This window comes from Lactuca sativa, chromosome 8, assembly GCF_002870075.4.
Source record: "Lactuca sativa cultivar Salinas chromosome 8, Lsat_Salinas_v11, whole genome shotgun sequence".
In the NCBI taxonomy this organism is placed as follows: Eukaryota; Viridiplantae; Streptophyta; class Magnoliopsida; order Asterales; family Asteraceae; genus Lactuca; species Lactuca sativa.
This window is the reverse complement of record NC_056630.2, coordinates 7,321,251-7,342,110: the sequence shown is the minus strand read 5'-3', so window position 1 is coordinate 7,342,110 and position 20,860 is coordinate 7,321,251. Positions and strand designations below refer to the sequence as shown.

Sequence of the window (20,860 nt, the reverse complement as noted above, 5' to 3'; positions counted from 1 at the left end):
AATTGTTTGAATGTTGAAATCTTAATGTTTTTCAATGAGACCATTTTGGTTCGAAATATAACTCAGATTACTATATTTAAGAAAATATATTGGTTTTTTGTTAAGAAATGAGTGAGATATGGCAGTTCAAAGTCAAGTGAAGAAATCTAGGAGATTGCATGTATGCTAGTGTGTTGGAAAAGTGAGTTTAATCATTACTATGAGAAAATCCTTTAAAATATTTTAATGACATCATTATCCGGTCATGTTATGGTCATGTTTCCAAAGGTCAAGTAGATTTTAAATCATTATATATATATATATATATATATATATATATATATATATATATATATATATATATATATATATATATATATATATATATTATGCATCCAAGTACAAAATCTTATTTCTCAAGAACTCTTAAAATGAGTTTTATGTTCTTAACTTGAGAACCGATTTGTGTACTAAGATCATGAACATGCAACAATGTTTTTTACACATGCATGGTGTTAAAACACATCCATGATGTTCTAAAAACCATTTTAACTATAACAAAACAAGTTTAAAGAAGATAAAGGAGTAGAAGCCGAATTTTGAAGTTATATGCACATGCATGGCTTAAATCAAGATCTTAACATAGGTTTGATCATGGATTTTTGCTATTTTTAACACATGAAACATATGATGGTGAAAATATATAAACATTAAGATAGAAGAAAATATTCTAGCCATGGGAGTCGCATAGAATCCGAAAACTGTGAGAAAACATGTTAGAACTTGCATCTAAATGGAGAGGATGAATGATAGAATGAGGTCCCTTACCTAGATTCAATTTTGGGCTTTAAGAACATCCAAGAATCTTCAAAATTTTATGGGTTTAATGTCAGAAAAGGAGGCTAATTTATAGAGAGAGTATGCTTGGTGTTTTTAGAGAGAAGAAATAGAGAAATCGAAATTTTGTTTCTATCTCTCTCATCATCTCTTTGGGATTTTACTTCACCAAAATGGGTTACAAAACTCAAGAAATGTAACTAAATGTATGAAATGGAATGGCTAAGTCTCTCTTTCAAATTTTGCTTCTAAGGTCATCTTTTCTCTCTCATATTAACATGCAAAAATCTGATCTCGAGATTTTGCATAAAGGAGTATTGTATAATAAGTGAGAAAGAGAGAGGAAGAGTATTGAGGGTTGTGTATGGCCGAATTTTTTGGAGGGAGAGAGAGGGTTTTAAGAGACTTTGAAATATATATTTTTAATAAATATTGTCTCTTAACATTTTTTAGAACGGAGGGTATGGTCATCTTTCACCTTTCACTTTTTAAGTGTCACGTCAGTTGTCCCCTCACTCTCCTTTCACTCACCAAAAGGCAAGAAATGGTCACATTTCACTACCTTTATTTTTTATTTTTTAAAAAATATATATCTATACAAATATTATACTCATTTTGTATGGAATTAAAAACCATGAATTTTGATATATGTTTTTTTAATTTTTTTAGTATATATAATTTAATAAATAGTAAAGAAACTGAAATAGAAAATAAAAAAGGTTGACCAATCACACGAGGAGAGAGAGAATAGAGTAGCCTCCCCTCACCCTTTCCCTGCACCCCCTAAACCACACCCACGGTACTGTGTTCCGGGGTGTAGTTCTTCTTCTTGCTCCATACCTTTTGGTCTTATAAAAATTTTGGCTTTAGCATTTTATAAATCCATAGATTCTTATATTCTAATTCATCATTTTGATAAATAATTTAGCTTATAATTTATATTTTATAAACATAAGTATTATATTTCAGATAATGAAATAAGAGTTTATAAAATGAGAATGTTTGATTAGATGAATGTTTGAATAATGTTTTTGGTTCATAATTCGAATTGTGATGTGTGGACAATATTTCAAACTTGTAATTAAATCATACATGATATAATTTGAGTTTGTTAAATACTTAAATTAGTTAAGCACTTCATAAGTTCCAATTAGGAAGTTAGGGTATTCAATCTATCCTTGAGCTTTGATCTATCAAACTTGATTTTTGTGTTAAAGTTTTGAGATTGAGCTTTGGCATTTTATATGTAATTGGAAGATTCCGGAGCTATATAAAAATTGAGTATACTAGCTTTTATTTCTAATTAACTCCAAGTTTCAAGAAGTTTATGACCTAATTTCTACAATTAGGTCTAGTATAAGATATGTCTATATGCTACATATGAGATGTTCAAGTCTAAGAATGACCTGAATTTTACAATAGTCACACTTTGGGTCTAAATGAGAAAATAATGTTGAGGCTTTAGAGTTAAGAATAGAGGGAAGAGAGAGAAAGAGAGAGATGAAGAGTAAGCAGAGTATGCGAAGGCATACTAAGAGTAGAGAAGGGATAAAGCATCAAGCAGAGTAAGAGTTAGAGGAGAGAAGAGACATAGTTAGAGATAGAGTTACAATATGGATAGATCGTCAGAAGAGCCTAAGAAGTGACTAAGAGAAAAGTAAGAGAAATAGATTAGATGGTATAGAAAGAGATAGATGAGATGAGAAAGAACATAAAGGAAGATTAGAGAAGAGCAGAGGAGATAGATGGAAGAAGAGAAAATAATAGCAGTGTATGCTATTAGAAAAAGACTTAGATGATCGAGCATGCGATAGAGAAGAAAGATAAAAGATAAGAAAGGATAGAAGAATAACTTACCAGACACGTTGTGACTCATGTTGCAGATGCTTATGTTTTTCCTGTTCAGGTTGTAGCAGTCGTGGTAACAGAAGAGAAGACAAGAGCACAAGGAAGACTTAGATAGTAGGTTGTTATTTGATGTATTTTCCTTGTTCTAAATTTTATGTAGATTTTTATTGTAAACCCATGATTTGTCCTGGGAAGTAAGGTTTTAATTTGTTTAGAATTATGCATTGTAGATAAAACTCTGATCATTCTCATAGAATAAATGACAGAAATTTCGGGTCATTGCAGTTTCTTTGTATCATTATTAGGCAATTTGTATAAATGAGAGGCAGAGAAATATCATTAGACAGGTACTGAAGGAAAAACAATAAAATTATCTAAAAAGTTGAATATTATGGAAAACCAACTACAAAGAGAGTAATTAGTTACAAAGTAGGGTATTTATTGTTCATGGGTGAGAGTTCATTTACCCAACTTTATGGGAACCTATTTAGCTAAGGGTATATATGCTACGAATCTCCTCTTTATTGCAAACACATTTCATTTTGAAGTTGTCATTGTTTTCCAAAAATACAAATATACTAAAACTCAAATCAAACTACATCAAAATGTTTTTTACATACTACAAATATGTGTGAAACATTTTCTATCTTTTTGTAATATATAAATAAGTATTTGAAAATATTATATTACTAGGTATAACGAATCATTAGTATTTAGTAAGTAAGGTTAACAATATTTTATTATAAACTTACCAACATAACATCCATTATTATATGCAAAAAAAATATTTGCAAATTTTTGAATAAACATTATATTTGTCTAATATTGGAAACCAGACATTAATTCCAAGAATGTTTTTAACTTTGTCTGGAAAAAAAAAAATCTTTCAAATTTCAAAGACAATTTCCAATGTTCATATCTTTCAATGACAATTCTTATAGAAAGTTGGTTTGTTTCTTAGCGAATATGTTCTCATACATGGACACTTATATGTTGTATTATTAGAGTTCAAAGTAGGGAATAATTAAAATTGTTAATTTTTAGATAAGGATTGTATATTTGCAATTGAACTGTTAGTAAGGTTAATAATATTTCATTATAGACTTACCAGTATAGCATCCATTATTATATATAAAGAAGTGTTTGTAAATTATGATTAAAGATTATATTTGTATAATATTAAAAACCAAACCTTTATTCCAAGAATGTTTTTAACTCTGTTTGGAAAAAAAAATCCTTTCGAATTTCAAAGACAATTTCTTGTTTGTATGTTTTTTAATGTCAGTAACAAGAGTCAATGACAGTTCTCATTGAAAGTTGGTTTGTTTCTTAGAGAATATGTTTTTATATATTGACAGTTGTATATTGTTTTAAAATGTCAGGTCTGCCAAATCATAAGTTAATTTTAAAAGTTGGTGTTCTAGTTACATTACTGAGAAACATTGATCAGAAAAATAGTTTATGTAACGACACTAGACTACAGGTTATATATTTGGGCGAACGTGTTATTATTGTGGTTGTCATATCTAGAAGTAATATTGAAAACTTGTTTGGTTCATCCAGTTTCCTAAAATTTTCTAAGAAAATAAAAATTTTCAGTTTTCCAAAAATCGTATTAAATTAGAAAAGTAATTTTTATAGTTTTTCAAATTTCTAAGATGGAAAATGAAAACTTCACCGTTCCAACCAAACGTGTTTTCTAAAATTTTCATTGAAAATTGAAATGAGAACTTAACTCTATTTTCTGAAAACATTTTCTTAAAAAATGAAAACAGTTTTCGACAACCAAACGCATCCTAATTTTTTTTCCAATAATGTCTTTTAAGTCCTAGAATTCTTCAAATTCCAGAAAAGATAATTTACATTGGTTGTATGTTTTGCAATGACATATTATAAACATTGGTTGTATGTTTTGCAATTTGCAATGACATATTATAAGAGTCAATGACAATCGTCATCGAATGTTGGTTTGTTTTCTCAAAAATCTTATTTTACATATGGGCAATTGTATGTTATTTTATTTAGAATTCAAAGTAGAGAATGATTAAAATTGTTTTAGATATAGATGGTAGACTTACAAATATAACGATCTGATATTGTGTATAAAAAAGTTTTTAGAAATTTATAAACAATTTATAGATTTTAATTTTTTATATCATTTTTTTACTTAATTTCAATAGATCACACTTCACTAATCATTTTAATTTGTAATTTATTGTGTTGTGTATATCAGTTTATGTATATTATTACATTATAATTATTTTTAATTTGTCATACAACAATATCATCTCCATGATTTATTGTATTTTTTCGTACTCTATTCAAATTTATATTGCACGGTATAAAATCAGAATTATAACAAATGTCTACATATATAGAATCGTAGATCAAATGTTACTAATTTTAACTAATACTTATAAACTTATAGACAAAACTCTTATCTTTGTAATTCAATAAATTTTTATAAATCTTTGATTTGTCATTACCATTTTAAAATATCAATAGTGTTTTCTTTTTTAACCGTACGGATGTTAAAAACCCACTTTGGACCCCGTTGTTGTCCAAAAGTATTTTTATACTCCATCCGTCCCAAAATAATTGTCCTCCGACAAAAAACACACAGATTAAGAAAATATTAATTACTATTAACTTTATTACATGAAATAACAGTTTTACATTTTTATTGAATTTAATTTCATGGTAGTTGCATTTAATTTCATGATAATTTAACTAATAATGACTATTATGGTAAAAGACATTTATTTTTAAAAATAAGTTGTTATTTTAGGACAACCAAAAAAGAAACATTGACTATTAATACGGGATGAAATAAGTAATATTTTCAGGTTCAAGGTGGGATGGGATCAGGGGGAGGGATTTACCCCGTTTAAGTTTTGGGAACGAGGACTTTTGTCATGAATACGATGTGTGGTCTCCGACATAATTACCCTATATTCAACTATTTTATTTATAAAAATGAATATTAGATAGAGTAGTCATTGTGTAATATATGTTGTGTATTTGAGTAATTTGTGTAATATTAAAGTTAAACAAAATAAATGAGTTAAAAATACGGTAAATAAGGTTAAACGGAAGATTTCGTGCCAAACTGGGTTAACAAGGGATTCTCAAGGGAAACATGAGAATTCAGGGCTAGGATTGGGGTCGGGGGAAACAGATAAATTTGGGGGCGGGGCAGGGGCAACTATTTCCACCCCGGTTTGGGTCTCGTTGACATCTCTACTCAACTGTGGTTTCTATGGGTTTTAACCTAATAAAATATAAATGTAGCAATTTTTTTGTAAAACCTGCAAAATGAGATTTAGACAGCATAACAAATAACACAATCTAACCACATAACCAGCAACTAGGTTCCTAATCGTGAGATTAGATTGTAACCATAATGGGATGATGGTTAAAAAAAACTAAAACATTAAATATTCATAACTGAACAACCAAAAATCAAACCCCAAAAATATTGGAGGATCAAGACTCGTCTTTTAACAATCTAAATAAGTTCCAATATCTTGTAAAGCTGTTGGTGGAGTAAAAAGTAAATAGTTTTGGAACAGAACTGAAGTTAGCCCTGATTTAGGAATAAATCATGATCCATACAAATCTTTTCAACAGATTATATTCTATTCTGTTCTGTTCTGTTCTATACCATGAATGTAAAACCTTTTTGCACAAAAAGACCTCACAGATAGTCAGCCCATGTCATGAACAAAATGTGAGTCATTACCATTATCCTCCATACAAAATCAAACTACTACCCAAAAAAAAAAAAAAAAAACATACCTCCACTGTAGCTATATCTTCTTCTCTTCACCATTTCCAATCTTGCCCTTCACACCATCTTTCTCAATGGTGTCTTGAATAAGGTCAGAAGGCGTAGCAGCTGGATCCAGCTCAAGGCAACCTTTTGGACAATTTTGCCCTTCTGTCCCATTCAAGACATATTTCGGGACTTGATGTGAGAATCGAAACATTTCTTCTTTTGGAATCACTGTCACTTCACTTTCGTCTGTAACAGGATGAAAAACAGTTCTGAATCCAGCATGCTTCAAAAGACGGCTGACCGGAACACCTTTTTCTTCATTGTAATCTTCTAGAACCTCCACCATGTCATACTTATGTATCACATCATCTGGAACATTCTCGTCCCAATCAGGCGACCAGTTTCTGTACAGGGCCCACACTTGGTTCTTCCTAGGTAAAATCAAAACACTCCCACGTTGGGATTTTGTCCACTCAACCTTCTGGGAGAATGAATTTAGGGTTTTGTAGAGTTCATGTCTCCCGATTCTAAACTCCCCACAAACCTTCCGAAAACCCGAACCCAACCAATCTAGGGTTCCGAATTCGGCTGTGGTTTTTGAATTTAGCCAACTGATTTTCATCTTCAGTGGTTTTCTTGAAAGAACTTTATGAATCAAAGCATAGAATCTTGGCATTCCATCATCATCATCATAAGCAGCCCACACTTGGTTATCTTCAAATGAATTTTCGGTGCGTTCGAGGTCAAAATCATGGAAGTCGGGATCCGGAACATTCATTGCAAGTTCTTCTTCTTCTTCTTCTTCTTCTTCTTCTTCTTCTTCTTCTCCATTTTCTTGTTCAGAAACTTGTTTGCTATTTTGATTTTGATTTTGAGATGATGGGTTGTTGTTGTTTTTGTTTAAGTTTTCTTTCGATTTCTCCTCGGATTCCCATTGGATTAGCTTTTTTTTAATCTCTGTTTGGGCTTTTTTCATTAACATGTTTCGGCTTTCTAAAGGAGTCAACTCCCTAGTTCTATTTAACCTAGTATTTAAATTAGCTGTCTCAAAACCGGTCATTTTTACCCCTGTTGTTGACATCTGAAACGGGATCTTAACACCAGAGCCTTGACTATCATCATCTGCTTTTCTCTTTTTTGAAGGCCAATTAGCATAGAATTCTTCACGTTCTCTTTTCAACCTGTCAGCAACTACTTGCTGAATAACACTTGCTGCTTTTGTTGCAACCGAGGGGTCTGCAGGCACATTTGGTTTTGTGAAAGGGCCTCCCTGGACTTTTGTGGTTTTTACATGGTTGGTTGGGTTCTGATGGTGGTGAGCAGATGAAGAAGATGGTTTTGGGAGGTTGACAGGTGGCGGCATTTCCTTGGCTAGAAATGGCTCGTGACAATTGGGACACAAAAGGGTATGATTGAGATATAGTTTTAGATACTCGTAATGCATCTTGCATCGATGGCAAATTGTCCAGAAAGTATCGGTACGAAGCGGAGGTGGCGGTGGAGGTGGGCGGGAAGGTGGTGGAGGAGCTGGCGGCCTAGTGGCAGTGGTTGTAGTTCGGTTGTTTGGCTTTGAAGGTGGTTGCTTTGTGTGGGCCCCATTGGCACCAGGAGCTGAAGGAGGTGGAACTGGAACTGAAACTTTCTGTTGGAATGCTCTCATACTTCTCCTTTGGTTATAGGATGATCTTTTAGTTTTGTCAGATAACAAACTCCATGCTTCAGAAAGAAGTTTAAAAGCACCATCTGCACCTACTGATTTGTTTTTATCAGGGTGTAACAAAAGAGCCAACTTTCTGTAATGTTTTCTGATTGTTTCTTCATCATCATTAGGGTTTGCACCGAGTATTCCATACCAATCAACTTCTCCACTGATCTTGTTCTCTGAGGCGATATACACATCAAGAGTGGTCAACATCTGAGAGATGCCATCAAGACTAGGATACAGGTTTTGGGCTTTTAAGATGAACTTCTTAGCACCAGGAAAATCTTTATCGGATAATTTCTTTTCAGCGATTGTTTTTGCCCTAATTGCTTCATCTTTATTGCATTCCATGAGTTTTAATGGTGACTCTCAATGCTTCCTTGTCAGTTTCTCTTCCTATAGATAATTCAGAACAGAGTGAAAGAGAAAGCACGGGTATTCAAGGATAAAAATCAAGGTCTTTCCCTTTGTGATAGAAATGGTGGAAGAATCAAGTCAAGATACCTGAAATGACAGAATAGACATGTTGATTAAAAGACATCATGTCATGTTGTAGTATAATCGTAAATGACTTTCTTTTTCTAGAGGGTATTAAGATGGAATGGGTATCTTTTCTATTAGGTATGTGAGATTCAAATTATGCCAAAAGTAAGCAGTTACATTGCAACTCTATGAAACATATGCATTAAAATTACATTACTCTAATTCAACCTTAATAATGTAATCACTAACCACTAACATGCTTCTACCCATCTTTGTGCACAAAGACAAGATACACATACCAATTTATGATATGAGAATCATAAGATGATTAGGTTATCTAAAGATTTCAAACGATACCGCATAATTACATCAATCAACATTACTGAAATTTGAATTACTGAGACATCCAAATCTAAAGCCTAAACCAACACCACTTGTGTTGCTAGTTGCTATATGTATCTCACTACCTCATTCATTTATAATAATTGAAGTGCTGCAGTAAAACATCAGGTGCACAAATTAATGAATGATCAGAGTCAATTATGGGATAGACATTTTATAACAATTCAGGTTCAAATTTTCGACCGAGACGGAAGAAAAAAAAAACATCATGGATTATTACGTAACTACAAAGATAGTCGCAAAAGCAACTAATAATCAGACCTAAAATCCGAAACTTATAAAGTCGCTTATGAAATTAAACAGGTGTCACAGCGACAACAAACATGAGATTCAAATTAAAAACGCTGAACGCAAATCTGAAAAACTTAAGTAATCGTGACAATTGGCAATGAAGTCGAAATTGAAGCAAATCAACACTAAAATCCCAAAACAGAGTAAACGAAAGTCAAACCCTAGATTCGAATTACGTGAAATGCAAGTGAAATTGAAAGAAACGAGAGTAATTTACCAATTGATGTTCGAAGGAATTTGAATCCGCATAGGATTTGATTATTGTTTGACCTTTGCAATTTCCCACCAAATTGTTGTGTAAGGGAGAGGAAAAGACCGAAGAGAAAGTTTGGTAAAAACCCCTCGGAGAATGGCTGAAGAACAATCAGCCCTCAATATGCCACTACAATAAGAAATATCTCTTAAAAAAATAGGAATTTACACTAATATAAACGATGGGTAGACTCAGATGGGCTCGATCTAGTTTTTTTTTTTTTCTTTGGAGTGAACCCTAACACAGTTAACTTAACCAGGGTTAACTTTTTACCATGGTTGAGTAGAGTTGTTATGCCACTAAAATTTTATACAATGCACCTTTAGGCTAATTACTATACTACCCTTTTATATACATTAATAAGTGATGTTTCTCATTTTGAATGTAAATGTCCTAGAATATAAATTACACCATTAGTCTTTACGTTTTTAGTATACATGATTAATCATTTTTTCAGTCATACATAACTAGCACTCTTAATTATTTCCCGTTTCTCTCGTGAACTCGGTTACGTTTCTCTCGTGAACTCGGTTACGCCGTCCATACCATAGAAGGGCATTATGGTAAATCGAAGAACGAAACACCCGAAAAGATGGTACTTGATCATATTCAATGTGTTTGTACACTTATGGCTATGTGTATGTTCTAAAATAGTCCATTCCAATTCCAAAGCAATTGACCATGAATTCTACCATTTTTTTTGTTTGTTTTACAGACGAATGTATCGAGCACAAATTCTAGCATTTTTTCCATATGTATAGCACATTGATATAGACTCATTTAAATTTTTGACAATAAAAGTCCATTAGATGCAACAGTGGAACTCAAGTTAACATGCCATACATTGATACATGGAGCTAACAAAGTCTATTTAGAGCTCTGATTTTTTATTTAACATATAAGAATTAAGAAACACAGTTTTTAAGTTTGCAAGATCCATTCCATGTAGCAAAAAAAAGATTCTTGAATAATTAATTAATGTCGCATTATTGTTCATAAAAAAAAAAACATAAGAGATAAAAAAAGACACAATTTACACCGGGTAGGTAGGTAGGTGGGTAAGATAAGCGTTCAACAGACAGACAGATAAACAAACAAACAAACAAACAGACAGACGGTCTTTTTGGGGTTCACTTCAGATGATAAACACATGTATCAACAGCTACGAACAAGAACAATATGCACGCACAAACGCACCCTTGGAGCTTCAGACTCTAGTTCAGTCATCATCATACAACACCAACCAAATCAAATCATTCAGCCATCTATTGGTCCAGTCTTGGTTTCATTCTCATTCTCATTTTGGGTTTGGGTTTGGGTTTGGGTTTGGATTTGGATTTCAGTTTGGGTTTGGGTATCATCGGTTTGGATTTGAGGTTCTATTGTAGGTGGTGGAGATTGATGATGATAAAGCCTGACTACAATACAAGTGATATTATCAGCACTTCCTCGGCTAAAAGCAGTTTCTATCAACTTTCTAGCAGCTAACTCAGGCTCTTCTTCTGACAATGCTAGTGTCACAGCATCCTGGAAAATAAATAACAGACCAGAAAAATGTATGAGAAATATTCATTTGTTTATATAATATTAATATTAATATTGGAAAATCAATGAGATCTATACCTCATTTGGTACAACATCCCAGAGACCATCACTCGCAAGAACAAGCAATTCAAATTCCTCATCCAGTTCTTGTTCCTGATCAAAAAAAAAAAACAAACAAACCAACAATCAGTAAAAATCAAGAGAATATGTTTATGCAAAGGTCATGATTTTCAACAGTAAGGAAGTTCTAACAGCATACAATTGACATATCATTATCCATGAATGCATCATCACCAGAAAAGGAAATTATGTTCTGACCTAATGAGCACGTTCGAGTTGAACTTGAAGTATATTATTTTATACAAAAGAAAACCCTAAAAATTATGCGATGATTACCTGGATTTCGGGTTCTGCAACAACAAATTGCTTCAGCATACGGTTTCCAAAAGCACGTGACATTGCTAAAACACCTCCAACCCTCCAAGTACCTGAAAAAAGAAAAACATTAAACCTGAACATATACAGAAAAATGTCACTTAAGTAAAAAAAATAAATAAATAATAATAATAACAAAATTACCATTACCTGCCCACATCACAACTCCACCAGCATTTTCAATTCTCTTCCTCTCATCGCTTCTATTTGGTTTGTGATCCTCAGAAAGAGGAATAGCTATCAATTGAGTAATAATACAAATTATGAATCCGCTTAAAGAGGGATATTTATAAGTTATAATAAAAAAAATAGAAAAAGGCAATTTTTCTAAAAATTACCTTTTCCTGCCTTTGATATGACAGTTCGAGAATCTCCAACATTAGCAACATACAAATGATTGCCTACTAAAACTGCTGTTGAAGCAGTAGAACCATCATCACGAAACGTATCTTTTCCAGACTCCAAGAAGTCTGAGTCAGTCTGCTGATAAGTCTCACCTGTTAATTCATTCATTCATTCAAGTTTATGAATTTCTCTTCTTTTTCGTTTTTATATGTAAGTCATAGGCATAGGAACTCACTTATGGCCACTTTGGTGTTTGTCAAAAATTCTGGATGATTCATCAGATTCTTGAAAAGATTTTCCTTTAAATACTCGGCTGCACGTGAACCACCATGACCTACACAAAGCTAACCATCTTCAAGTAAGAAGTAGAACAGACATGTCTGAAAAGTCTAAAAGATAACATCAATGTATTTCACATGTTAATCATCAATGTATGTGTGCACAACACATGCATGCTAGTTTTATGGAAGCCGGAATCATCTTCATTTAATCCCAAACTAATTCAGTCAGACCAAAATTGGCCCTTCCTAAAGTAGCAACCTGCTTTATAAGTAATAAATCACTTGATCAATGTATCCATCTTCAGGCATTAGTCAAAACATATTAATTAATAATAAAAAGTTTCTCCCAAAAAAAAGATTATATCGTAAAGATTGCTGAGAAAGAATATAACCATCAAATATCCCGAATAGACAAACAGTCTGCCCATTAATCTTGCAAGTCTTGACATCAAAGAAGTCCTCCATGCTAGCTCTTTTACCTCTGAAGCTTGAATAGCCACATCCCAATTTTCCATCTTCACTGTAAATACAAGACACAATAAAGACATGTCAGCAAAGGGAATAAACAGCAACATAGCAAGTGGTCTTCAAAAGGACAATCACCTCTTCCATCCTCCACTTGCACAGCCACCATTATCATCCTTCTCTGGTGAACTTTTGTTAGTAGTTGGACCCTGGTTTCCCGTTGCACTCGTATCCACCATCATTCTTCTACCAGATGGAAATATTCGATCAGACAAAAAGGTTGCTGTAGAAACAGTCTTCAGACCTTTTCTGAAATTAGGAAACTGCAACAACCCCTCTGCGACTTTCTGAATATTCACACCTTGCACAATTACTGTCCTGAGATAGCTGCTGCATACCATTTAAGAGTCCACAAGCTGGTTTGTCCTTATCATCCAAATTTTAACCTTAAAAAACAAAAGAGAAAAGGACCCAAAACATCACAAATCCATCGTATTCCTTGTGACAAGAAAAACTTTTGTGTGCATCAATAAGTTCGCGAAAAGTTTCCAACCACTTTATAATGTAATCTGTTACCATACATGGTAATGCAATACTGCAGTACCATGCATGGTAATTTCCTACAAATAGAGATGGTTTCACCTTCCAAATGATTCCGTAGTAATAAAATCAACTTTTTATGTATGGAAACTTCTTGTGTGATGCTATCATACATAGAATTTCTTAAACAACAATGTCACACTCAAGCCAATTACCTATTCTAAATTTGCTAAATATGTAATTTGCAAACGCCAACCCCCAAACATTAAGAGCATTCAGGATAAAGAAGCTACAAGTTGAGTTAAAAATGAATTATAATTGCATTCCAGAACCTATATCCTTGAATACATGATAAAGTTTCAACTGTGTCCAATTTATTTAGGATATCAAGCCTCATGTGTAAGATGGACTTGATTTGATCAGCTAAAACTGGAAATGACACAAGTTTTTCACATTTACCCAAATAGTAAATAGGGATTAACTTGCAGTTATAATCTTAAAGAACAATCATTGCTACATCCTTTGAGGCTTTGACAATCAATCTTCTTTTTTTCAAATTAACATGCTTAATAGCTTAAACCGGAATCGGGACAAACTTGCCGCATGTGTTAATAATAGATAATTGAAAAGTAACGAAATAAACATAATCTGAAAAATCGAGCTATATCCTCAAAAAGTACGAATCTTACTAAAATCGAGTCAAATGTAACACATTTCGTTAACGGAATCCACAAACTGAATCGTAAACCCTTGAATCTAAGCAACAGTAAACAAGTGATCTAAATCTGCAAATCTTACTTTTCAGAGTGATTTGCTCCAGAAACTGCAAAGGAACAACAGATCTAGCAACATGTTATATGAATTATCGAAGAAGAAAAGGCAGGATCGGAATCTGAGATGCAGATGCGAGATCAGAAAGAAGGACAAAAGAAAAGTATAGTGAGGAATTGTTGTATTTAAGAAAAACTGAAAAGAGAATCTGAAACCCTAGAAATCGAAAAGAAAAAAAAGATTGAATCCAAAGAATATGTGATTGGAATCAATGAATAGGGGATGCGAAAGAAAGAGGGCGTTTTTGGGTGTTTTATTTTATGGGTAGTGGTGCAGCTGCAGTGGCAGTGAGCTCTGTCACCGAATAGGTCTGCCATGTGGCACGCTGACGCGTCCACTACGAACAGGGTGACCATCGGGTCCGTAGCTTCTACTACAGTTGTTTTAGTTTTTAAACGGAGTATTTAATAAAAAATAAAACACAAATACCTATAATTTTTAAATTGGATAATGATTTAAAAAAATAATTTATTTTTCAATTTATATATATTCATTTACTTATTTTTTTTTTATATTTTCTTATTAAACTTATCAACCGTTCAAAAAAATCTTTATGACCTGCAATAGTAGGTTTAGCCGGTTTCCAACGTATTTGACAGTTCCGCTAATGCTCCGGTCATCTTTTTCGGCAAGACTCTGGCGTTCATGATTTTTTCGACGATGCACCGGTCTGTTGTTGTTCTTGTCTGTGTGTTTATGTATTCATTTGATTTAAAAAACAGAAGTTCATGTGTATATATATTTATCTGCAAAATCATAGAAATTCATGGATCTGGATTTGTTTATCCAAGCAATCCTCCATCACCACATGCTACAACATGTTCATCAAATATCATATTAACACAAACCAACGAGAGAAAATATCATATCCAAGCCACCATTTTCTCCCTTTTAAATCCTATGCAGTTATAGCGGTTCAAAATCAAATATCGGTCAAGGGCCGATATTTGATATATAGGTTATCGCGGTGGGATATCGGTATTTTTATATTACGAAGCGCCTTTGTAACCTTGTGTTGTATTGGATGGATACAAGGTCATTAAGTAAAACATATAGTAAATTAGAAAATGTTAGAAGCAAATGTTTGTCAATCCCAAAAAAAACTCCACCATATATCTATATTTTAACAATAAATGAAGTGATTTAATTAAAACTTTAGCTATAAACGCTATTTCACTGCTATCCCACCGATATTTGCCAAATATCAGTCAAATAGCGGTCAAATATCGGTCAATATCGCGGCTATTTGCGGTACCGCTATTTAGTATCACAATTTTGCCCGCTATCGATAACCGTTATCCCACTGATATCCCACCGTTATTGACTGCACAATTTAAATCATTTTTCATCTGCATTCTTTTACATGAATCGTCTCTGGCCCAGGTGCCAAATTGCACGTTCAGTCCTTATTTTTTAAAATTAACTCGGACCGTCCCTCATGTATTTAAATACTACCCGCTCAGTCCCTATTGTCGTTAGACATTAGTTTTCTCCGTTTGGGTGCCCCACGTGCCTTGCATGCAGGGGGATTTTCGTCATTTCATGTTGTGTGCCCATATTAGAGTCATTGCCCCTCCCCTGCGTTCGTTTATCTTCGTTGGTCTTCTTCCCCCTTTCGTTCTTCGATTACCCTTCTCCAACCAACAAAAATAGCAATTAGATGCAATTGTGGAGCTGAAGCTATGATTCGTACCTCATGGAGCAAGAACAACCCTGGAAAACGTCATTATGCTTGTTCTAACCCGGTTAATTTTGATTTCTTGATAAATCTAACATAATCTCCTAAACGGTTCCGCACTAGGGGTTCCATGTTTGGTTCTTTCACATATTCAACTTCAATAGGGGATTTCATTCTAGGGGTGAAACATGTGCAACATCAATATGACTAAGGGATTCCATGTTAGGTTCCATTGTAGGGGTTTTCATGCTTGGTTCTAAAACAGGGGGTTCAACTGTGGTTGTGTCAATTCATTCGAGACACAACCTTCTAGAACAAGAAGGGGGTTCAATAATCTCTTCAATCTTGAGTTTTGAAGGGTTATGAGACATAGCATATGTATGCAAGTTGGTATGCCAAAATTATGTATACACTTCTATAGGCTTGTGTGAAGTAACGTAGGACCTTAAGTGGTTGACATCTTGGTCACTACCCAATACAAACAACCCAAAATCTAAATCCCCTAACGGTCGTTTAAAGTGATAATGCATAACCTTACCTTCTTCAACGCAACCCAACTCCTCCATCATATCATCAATGTCGTGAACAAAGAACAAATCACTGTCGATCAAGTCCATAAATTTGTGTTATCCCTTAATGTATTTTCTCCCAGGAATTTTGGTAAACTCCCCTCCATAGTGCAAGAGTATACTAAAAACAGTTGGATTCCTAACTTCACAAGAAAAAAACAACAATATTTTCAAAACCAAGAGACAAAAATGATCAAGAACAGAGCATAAAATGGTTGGCTTTCCTTACCGTAACTTGCTTCCAAATCGATTTCATCTATTTGTGGTCGTATTCGTCACCCACTCATCTTCACTCTTGACGGAAAACTAGGGGTTTTGTGAGACGAGAAAGGTTTTGATCGGGGATTGTGTAACGTCCGTGTTTATGGGCTAAAGCATTAATAATTGTGTAATAGTCTAGGTCAACCTGTGTAACTCATTTTGAAGTAATAAAGAGGAATTATGTGCGTATGTGCTTAATTATTATGATTTAATTAATTAATAATAAAAATAAGCGTTGAAAATAAATATTAAATAAAGCCGATATCTTTTAAGAAAGTTGTAGTGGCCGAAACAAGGATTCCGAAGATATAAAGAATACCGAAATCCGAGTTATAACGAAGAAGTTGTGACCTGTCGAAGTTTCGCGATAGAACTGGCACGGCACCGGGAATCGTAAAAAGTGAATTTATGATAAAGTGCTTTTTAGCCTTAGCAATCTAAACAAAATTCATAGTGTTCGTTAGACCTGACAATCCGTGTATGCGTGTCGTGTATTCGTGTCAGACACGAATTTACATGACATGAATTTGTTAAACACGAACACGACACGAATTATAAAATGTGTTTGGGATATCAAACACGAACACGACACGTAAAAAATTCGTGTGACACGTGACACGACACGAATAGACACGTTTTTCAGCCGTGTTACATGAAAACACGAATAGACACGTTTTTATTGGCTTTTTTTTAAGCTAGGGCTATAAACTAATTATTGACTTTTAAGAAATTGGTCCTTAATATATTATAAATATAAAATTTAACCCTAAAGTATATATGTGTATATACGTGTTTATACGTGTCAACACGAATTTGTATCGTGTCTTATATGTGTCTAAACAGGTAAATTTGTGTTTGACACGTATAAGACACGAAACACGAATTTAAAATATGTGTCAGACACGAATAAACACGAAACATGAATTTCTAAAACACATACACGGAAAACTTGTATCGTGTTCGTGTCATGTATCAAATTTCCACGTCTAGTGTTCGTTAAACCAAGAGCGTGTATAAAAAGAACGCCCAAATCTGACTTCATATGAGGAAGTTATGATTTTTCTAAGTTTCAGCTTAGCAGCAGACAGCTAAAAACTCGAATTTTAGATCGAGTGATTTTTAGCCGACACAACCTAAACAAGAATAGAAGGTCTCGTCAATAGTAGTACAACGGTAAAAAGACAGACGAAAACGGACGTTGGATGAAAAGTTATGAATTTGTAACGGATTTTCTTGTCCCGGTCTGTTAAAAATAATAATATTAAAAATAAAGTCAAAATTAGTCGACAGAGTCTAAAAGAAAGTTGTAGAGCATAATTTCACCTACGCGTGCATATAAAGAACGTCAAAAACGGACCCTATATGCGAAAGTTATGGATTTTAGAAGTTCGAGACACAAAATCCGAGAAATTTCGCATGGTCCGGAATAGGCCACGTCACCCTCGCCTCGCTACTGGCCGCGTGTTAGAAGCAGTTGCGTCATCCGATTCGTGGCGCCTCCGAGGTACGACGCATGTCGCATTCTTCTGAGTCCGAGCTTCAGTCCGATTGTTGTCCGTGCCCTTCCGCATGTCCGAGTCTCGCACGAGTCACCTCCGAACCTCACAGCAGCCGCGTGGCCTTCGCATCTGTTGTCGCGTGTTTGCTTCTCAGCCCTCGGATCCGAAGCCTCCCCCTATAAATAGAAGGTTGCGAGCCTTCCCGAGTAACTTTGGATTTTTGCCATTTTTCACCCTTGTATCAATATTTTTATCATTTTGACTTCCCCCGAAGCCCCGGTATCATTTCCAACACCCGAAACACACCCCGAAGTGCCCGAAGACCCGGAAAAATTTATCTTTTCGGTTTTGAAGCTCCAACCTCGCAGAGCCCGATTTTTCATTAAAGCCTCCGGTTTTATCAGAAACGATCATTTTAAGAAACGAAGTGCTGCCCGATTATCATTAAATCAAGTGAGTGTATAGTCACTTTCATCTTACACATAAATATGAAGTATTTTCTATAAAATACGTGCTATGTGTATATATATTGTTTGTTTATTTTAGATGGATGTTGAATGGATGTTTTATACAAGTTTTAAACTGTATATATATATATTTTTTTATCTACAAATATGTTGGGTAAAACATGGGTAGATGAAATAGTTGATGTGTGTTAAAATGATGAGAGGCCTCGTGTTGTTGTTGTTCCAGTCATCTAGCGGAGTATGGGTGATGACCACAAACTTTTTCTAGACAGTCCTGTGGAGCACTAGCAGACTCGCAACTTGTAGATGTTGTGGACTTGATGTTCACTGGTGTACTCCATCCCCCTCATGGTTGCCTTACAGACATATATGGCTGAAGAATCCCCTTAGCAATAAAGTCCATCCCGATGATAAAATCCTTAGACTAGGTCCCTTGTATAGGTATTTAGGGACGTAAAGTGAGGATAACGGGAATGGGTAATCAGGGTTATCGTTGGTTGATGAAATTAATAAATTTATTGTTGGTCGATGAAATTAATAAATTTATTATTATTTGTGGGTTGAAAACCTTATATGCTCACCAGGCACCCAAGCCTGACCCACTCAGCTTTCTGTTTTACAAGTAGTGGACCCAAAGTATAATGTGGATGATGATGATGAGGAATTTTTGGATTATAGGCCAGTAGTTGTAAATAACTGTTGTAAGACTTATAATGTATTGTTTATGCTTTTGGTCTGTACCGGAACATGACATCCTGATGTTTTGATATATAATAAAAATGCATTTCTTTAACAAAATGCTTTGATAAACTTTTTAACATATTTTGTTTTGGGAACAAATTCCGCAACACTTTTAATCAAAAGATTACTCTGATTTTTTTATAAAAAAGCATAAACTAAATCGGTCTTTTCTGGCCGTGAAATTGGGGATGTCACAGACTGGGTATGCAACGTTTGGGTGAAATAGATATGGCGCCATACACAGTTGATAATATACACGTGACATGAAACGAAGAAAATACCCATGCGTGCAAGGCACGTAATGTAACTGATGGGTTTTAGCCATATGAACATCCCTATGTGCATATGCAACCCTAATGCTTGGATCTAGGTTTCTCTAATTGATCATACATTGAATCCAAGACTTCTAATGGCTAATATACAATAAGAACAATATGAAATCAAAGATTAGAAGTTTACCTTGAATCTCTTGCTTGATCTTGTTGTCCTTGAGGCTTTAGAGTCACAATTGTCACTCCTCTAATGGCTGACAAACACCAACTAGCAAGAAGATGATTTAGGAGAGAGGAGAGGGGAGGAAGAATTCGGCCAGGGTTTCTTTAGAGACCAGTGTGTCGAATTCCCTCAACCCATAGGGTCTATTTATACTAGTAAGGCTCCTAGGGTTTCACCCTTAAACCCTAATTGGATAACTTAAGCCCTAAGCAATCCAAATCCTTTCCATGATAAGCCTTGGACGAAATCTAAGCCTATCCAAAGCCCTAGAATTCGTCCACCCCTTATCCTTAAAAGATTTATAGCCCAAAGTCAAATTATCAAACAATTGACAGTTTATACCCCTTTATTTAATTAATCTCTTTAAGTCACCAAATTAATTCCAAATTAATTTATGACTTATATTAATCAAATAACAATATTATTATTCCTTATATTATTCTTATAATATATTAATAATATTCCTTCTCTCATTATAAATCATCCTGTCAAGTTGCTATGGTGAAGGCAACCCAAAAGGACCATGCTCAACCGGGTCAAATACTTGCCTTATATAGTTGCATCCTTAGACACTATTCCAACAGTAACAACCCGAAATTTCTCTTATGTACAAGCCATTCAATTCAATCAAAGTCATACTCGTTTCTGCTATCTTTTAGCATTATTTAGAGTCTATTTGAGTGTTCTAAGCTTAGTACAATTAAGATTTGGGTTTAGGGATAAGTTATCTCAAGTCATAGGGTTGCCTTCGGGCCAAACACTCCTTCAAGAGGAGTGTACAGCTGTACACTCCCTCATGGTCGTGAACTCATGCCCTTATATAAGTTCTCCCTTCTCTTTCCTTCACTTTTCACACTTCCAAGCCAAGAAAACTTGATTTTCTCTTAACTAGTTCTTGGTGGCCGTGAAACCTCATCAAGCTTCCAAATCGTGAGTAATTGCTTCCTATGCTTGTTATCTACTAGAAACACTTGTTATTCATTTTAAAATCGACCATCAAATGCATGAACACCAAGGATGTATGGCCATACACTCATCATATGGTCGTAAACCCTTGTTTAGTGCATGTTTAGGCCTCAAACACACCCCATGTCCCAACATAGGACCTTGAACACTAAGTGGATGCTAGTTAGAG

General features: G+C 34.2%; 2 protein-coding genes across 3 annotated transcripts; both read right to left on the bottom strand.

Annotated features, from left to right (window-relative positions):
- Positions 1-6,225: 6,225 nt before the first annotated feature.
- On the bottom strand, positions 6,226-9,732 carry LOC111876340 (uncharacterized). The gene is made up of 2 exons (XM_023872879.3): positions 9,538-9,732; positions 6,226-8,648 (listed from the first exon to the last, which is right to left on the bottom strand). The coding sequence occupies exon 2, from the start codon at positions 8,493-8,495 to the stop codon at positions 6,474-6,476; it is 2,022 nt and encodes a 673-aa protein (XP_023728647.1). The 5' UTR covers positions 8,496-8,648; positions 9,538-9,732; the 3' UTR covers positions 6,226-6,473.
- Positions 9,733-10,519: 787 nt separating this feature from the next.
- LOC111876323 (probable protein phosphatase 2C 76) lies at positions 10,520-14,325 on the bottom strand. 2 transcript variants are annotated; one of them, XM_023872875.3, is made up of 9 exons: positions 13,874-14,325; positions 12,783-13,090; positions 12,572-12,699; positions 12,134-12,232; positions 11,892-12,050; positions 11,704-11,790; positions 11,515-11,606; positions 11,197-11,271; positions 10,520-11,100 (listed from the first exon to the last, which is right to left on the bottom strand). In XM_023872875.3, the coding sequence occupies exons 2-9, from the start codon at positions 13,043-13,045 to the stop codon at positions 10,831-10,833; spliced, it is 1,173 nt and encodes a 390-aa protein (XP_023728643.1). In that variant the 5' UTR covers positions 13,046-13,090; positions 13,874-14,325; the 3' UTR covers positions 10,520-10,830. The 2 variants fall into 2 exon arrangements, with proteins under 2 accessions (XP_023728643.1, XP_023728639.1); XM_023872871.3 differs by having other exon boundaries at positions 13,983-14,323.
- Between the last annotated feature and the right edge of the window lie 6,535 nt (positions 14,326-20,860).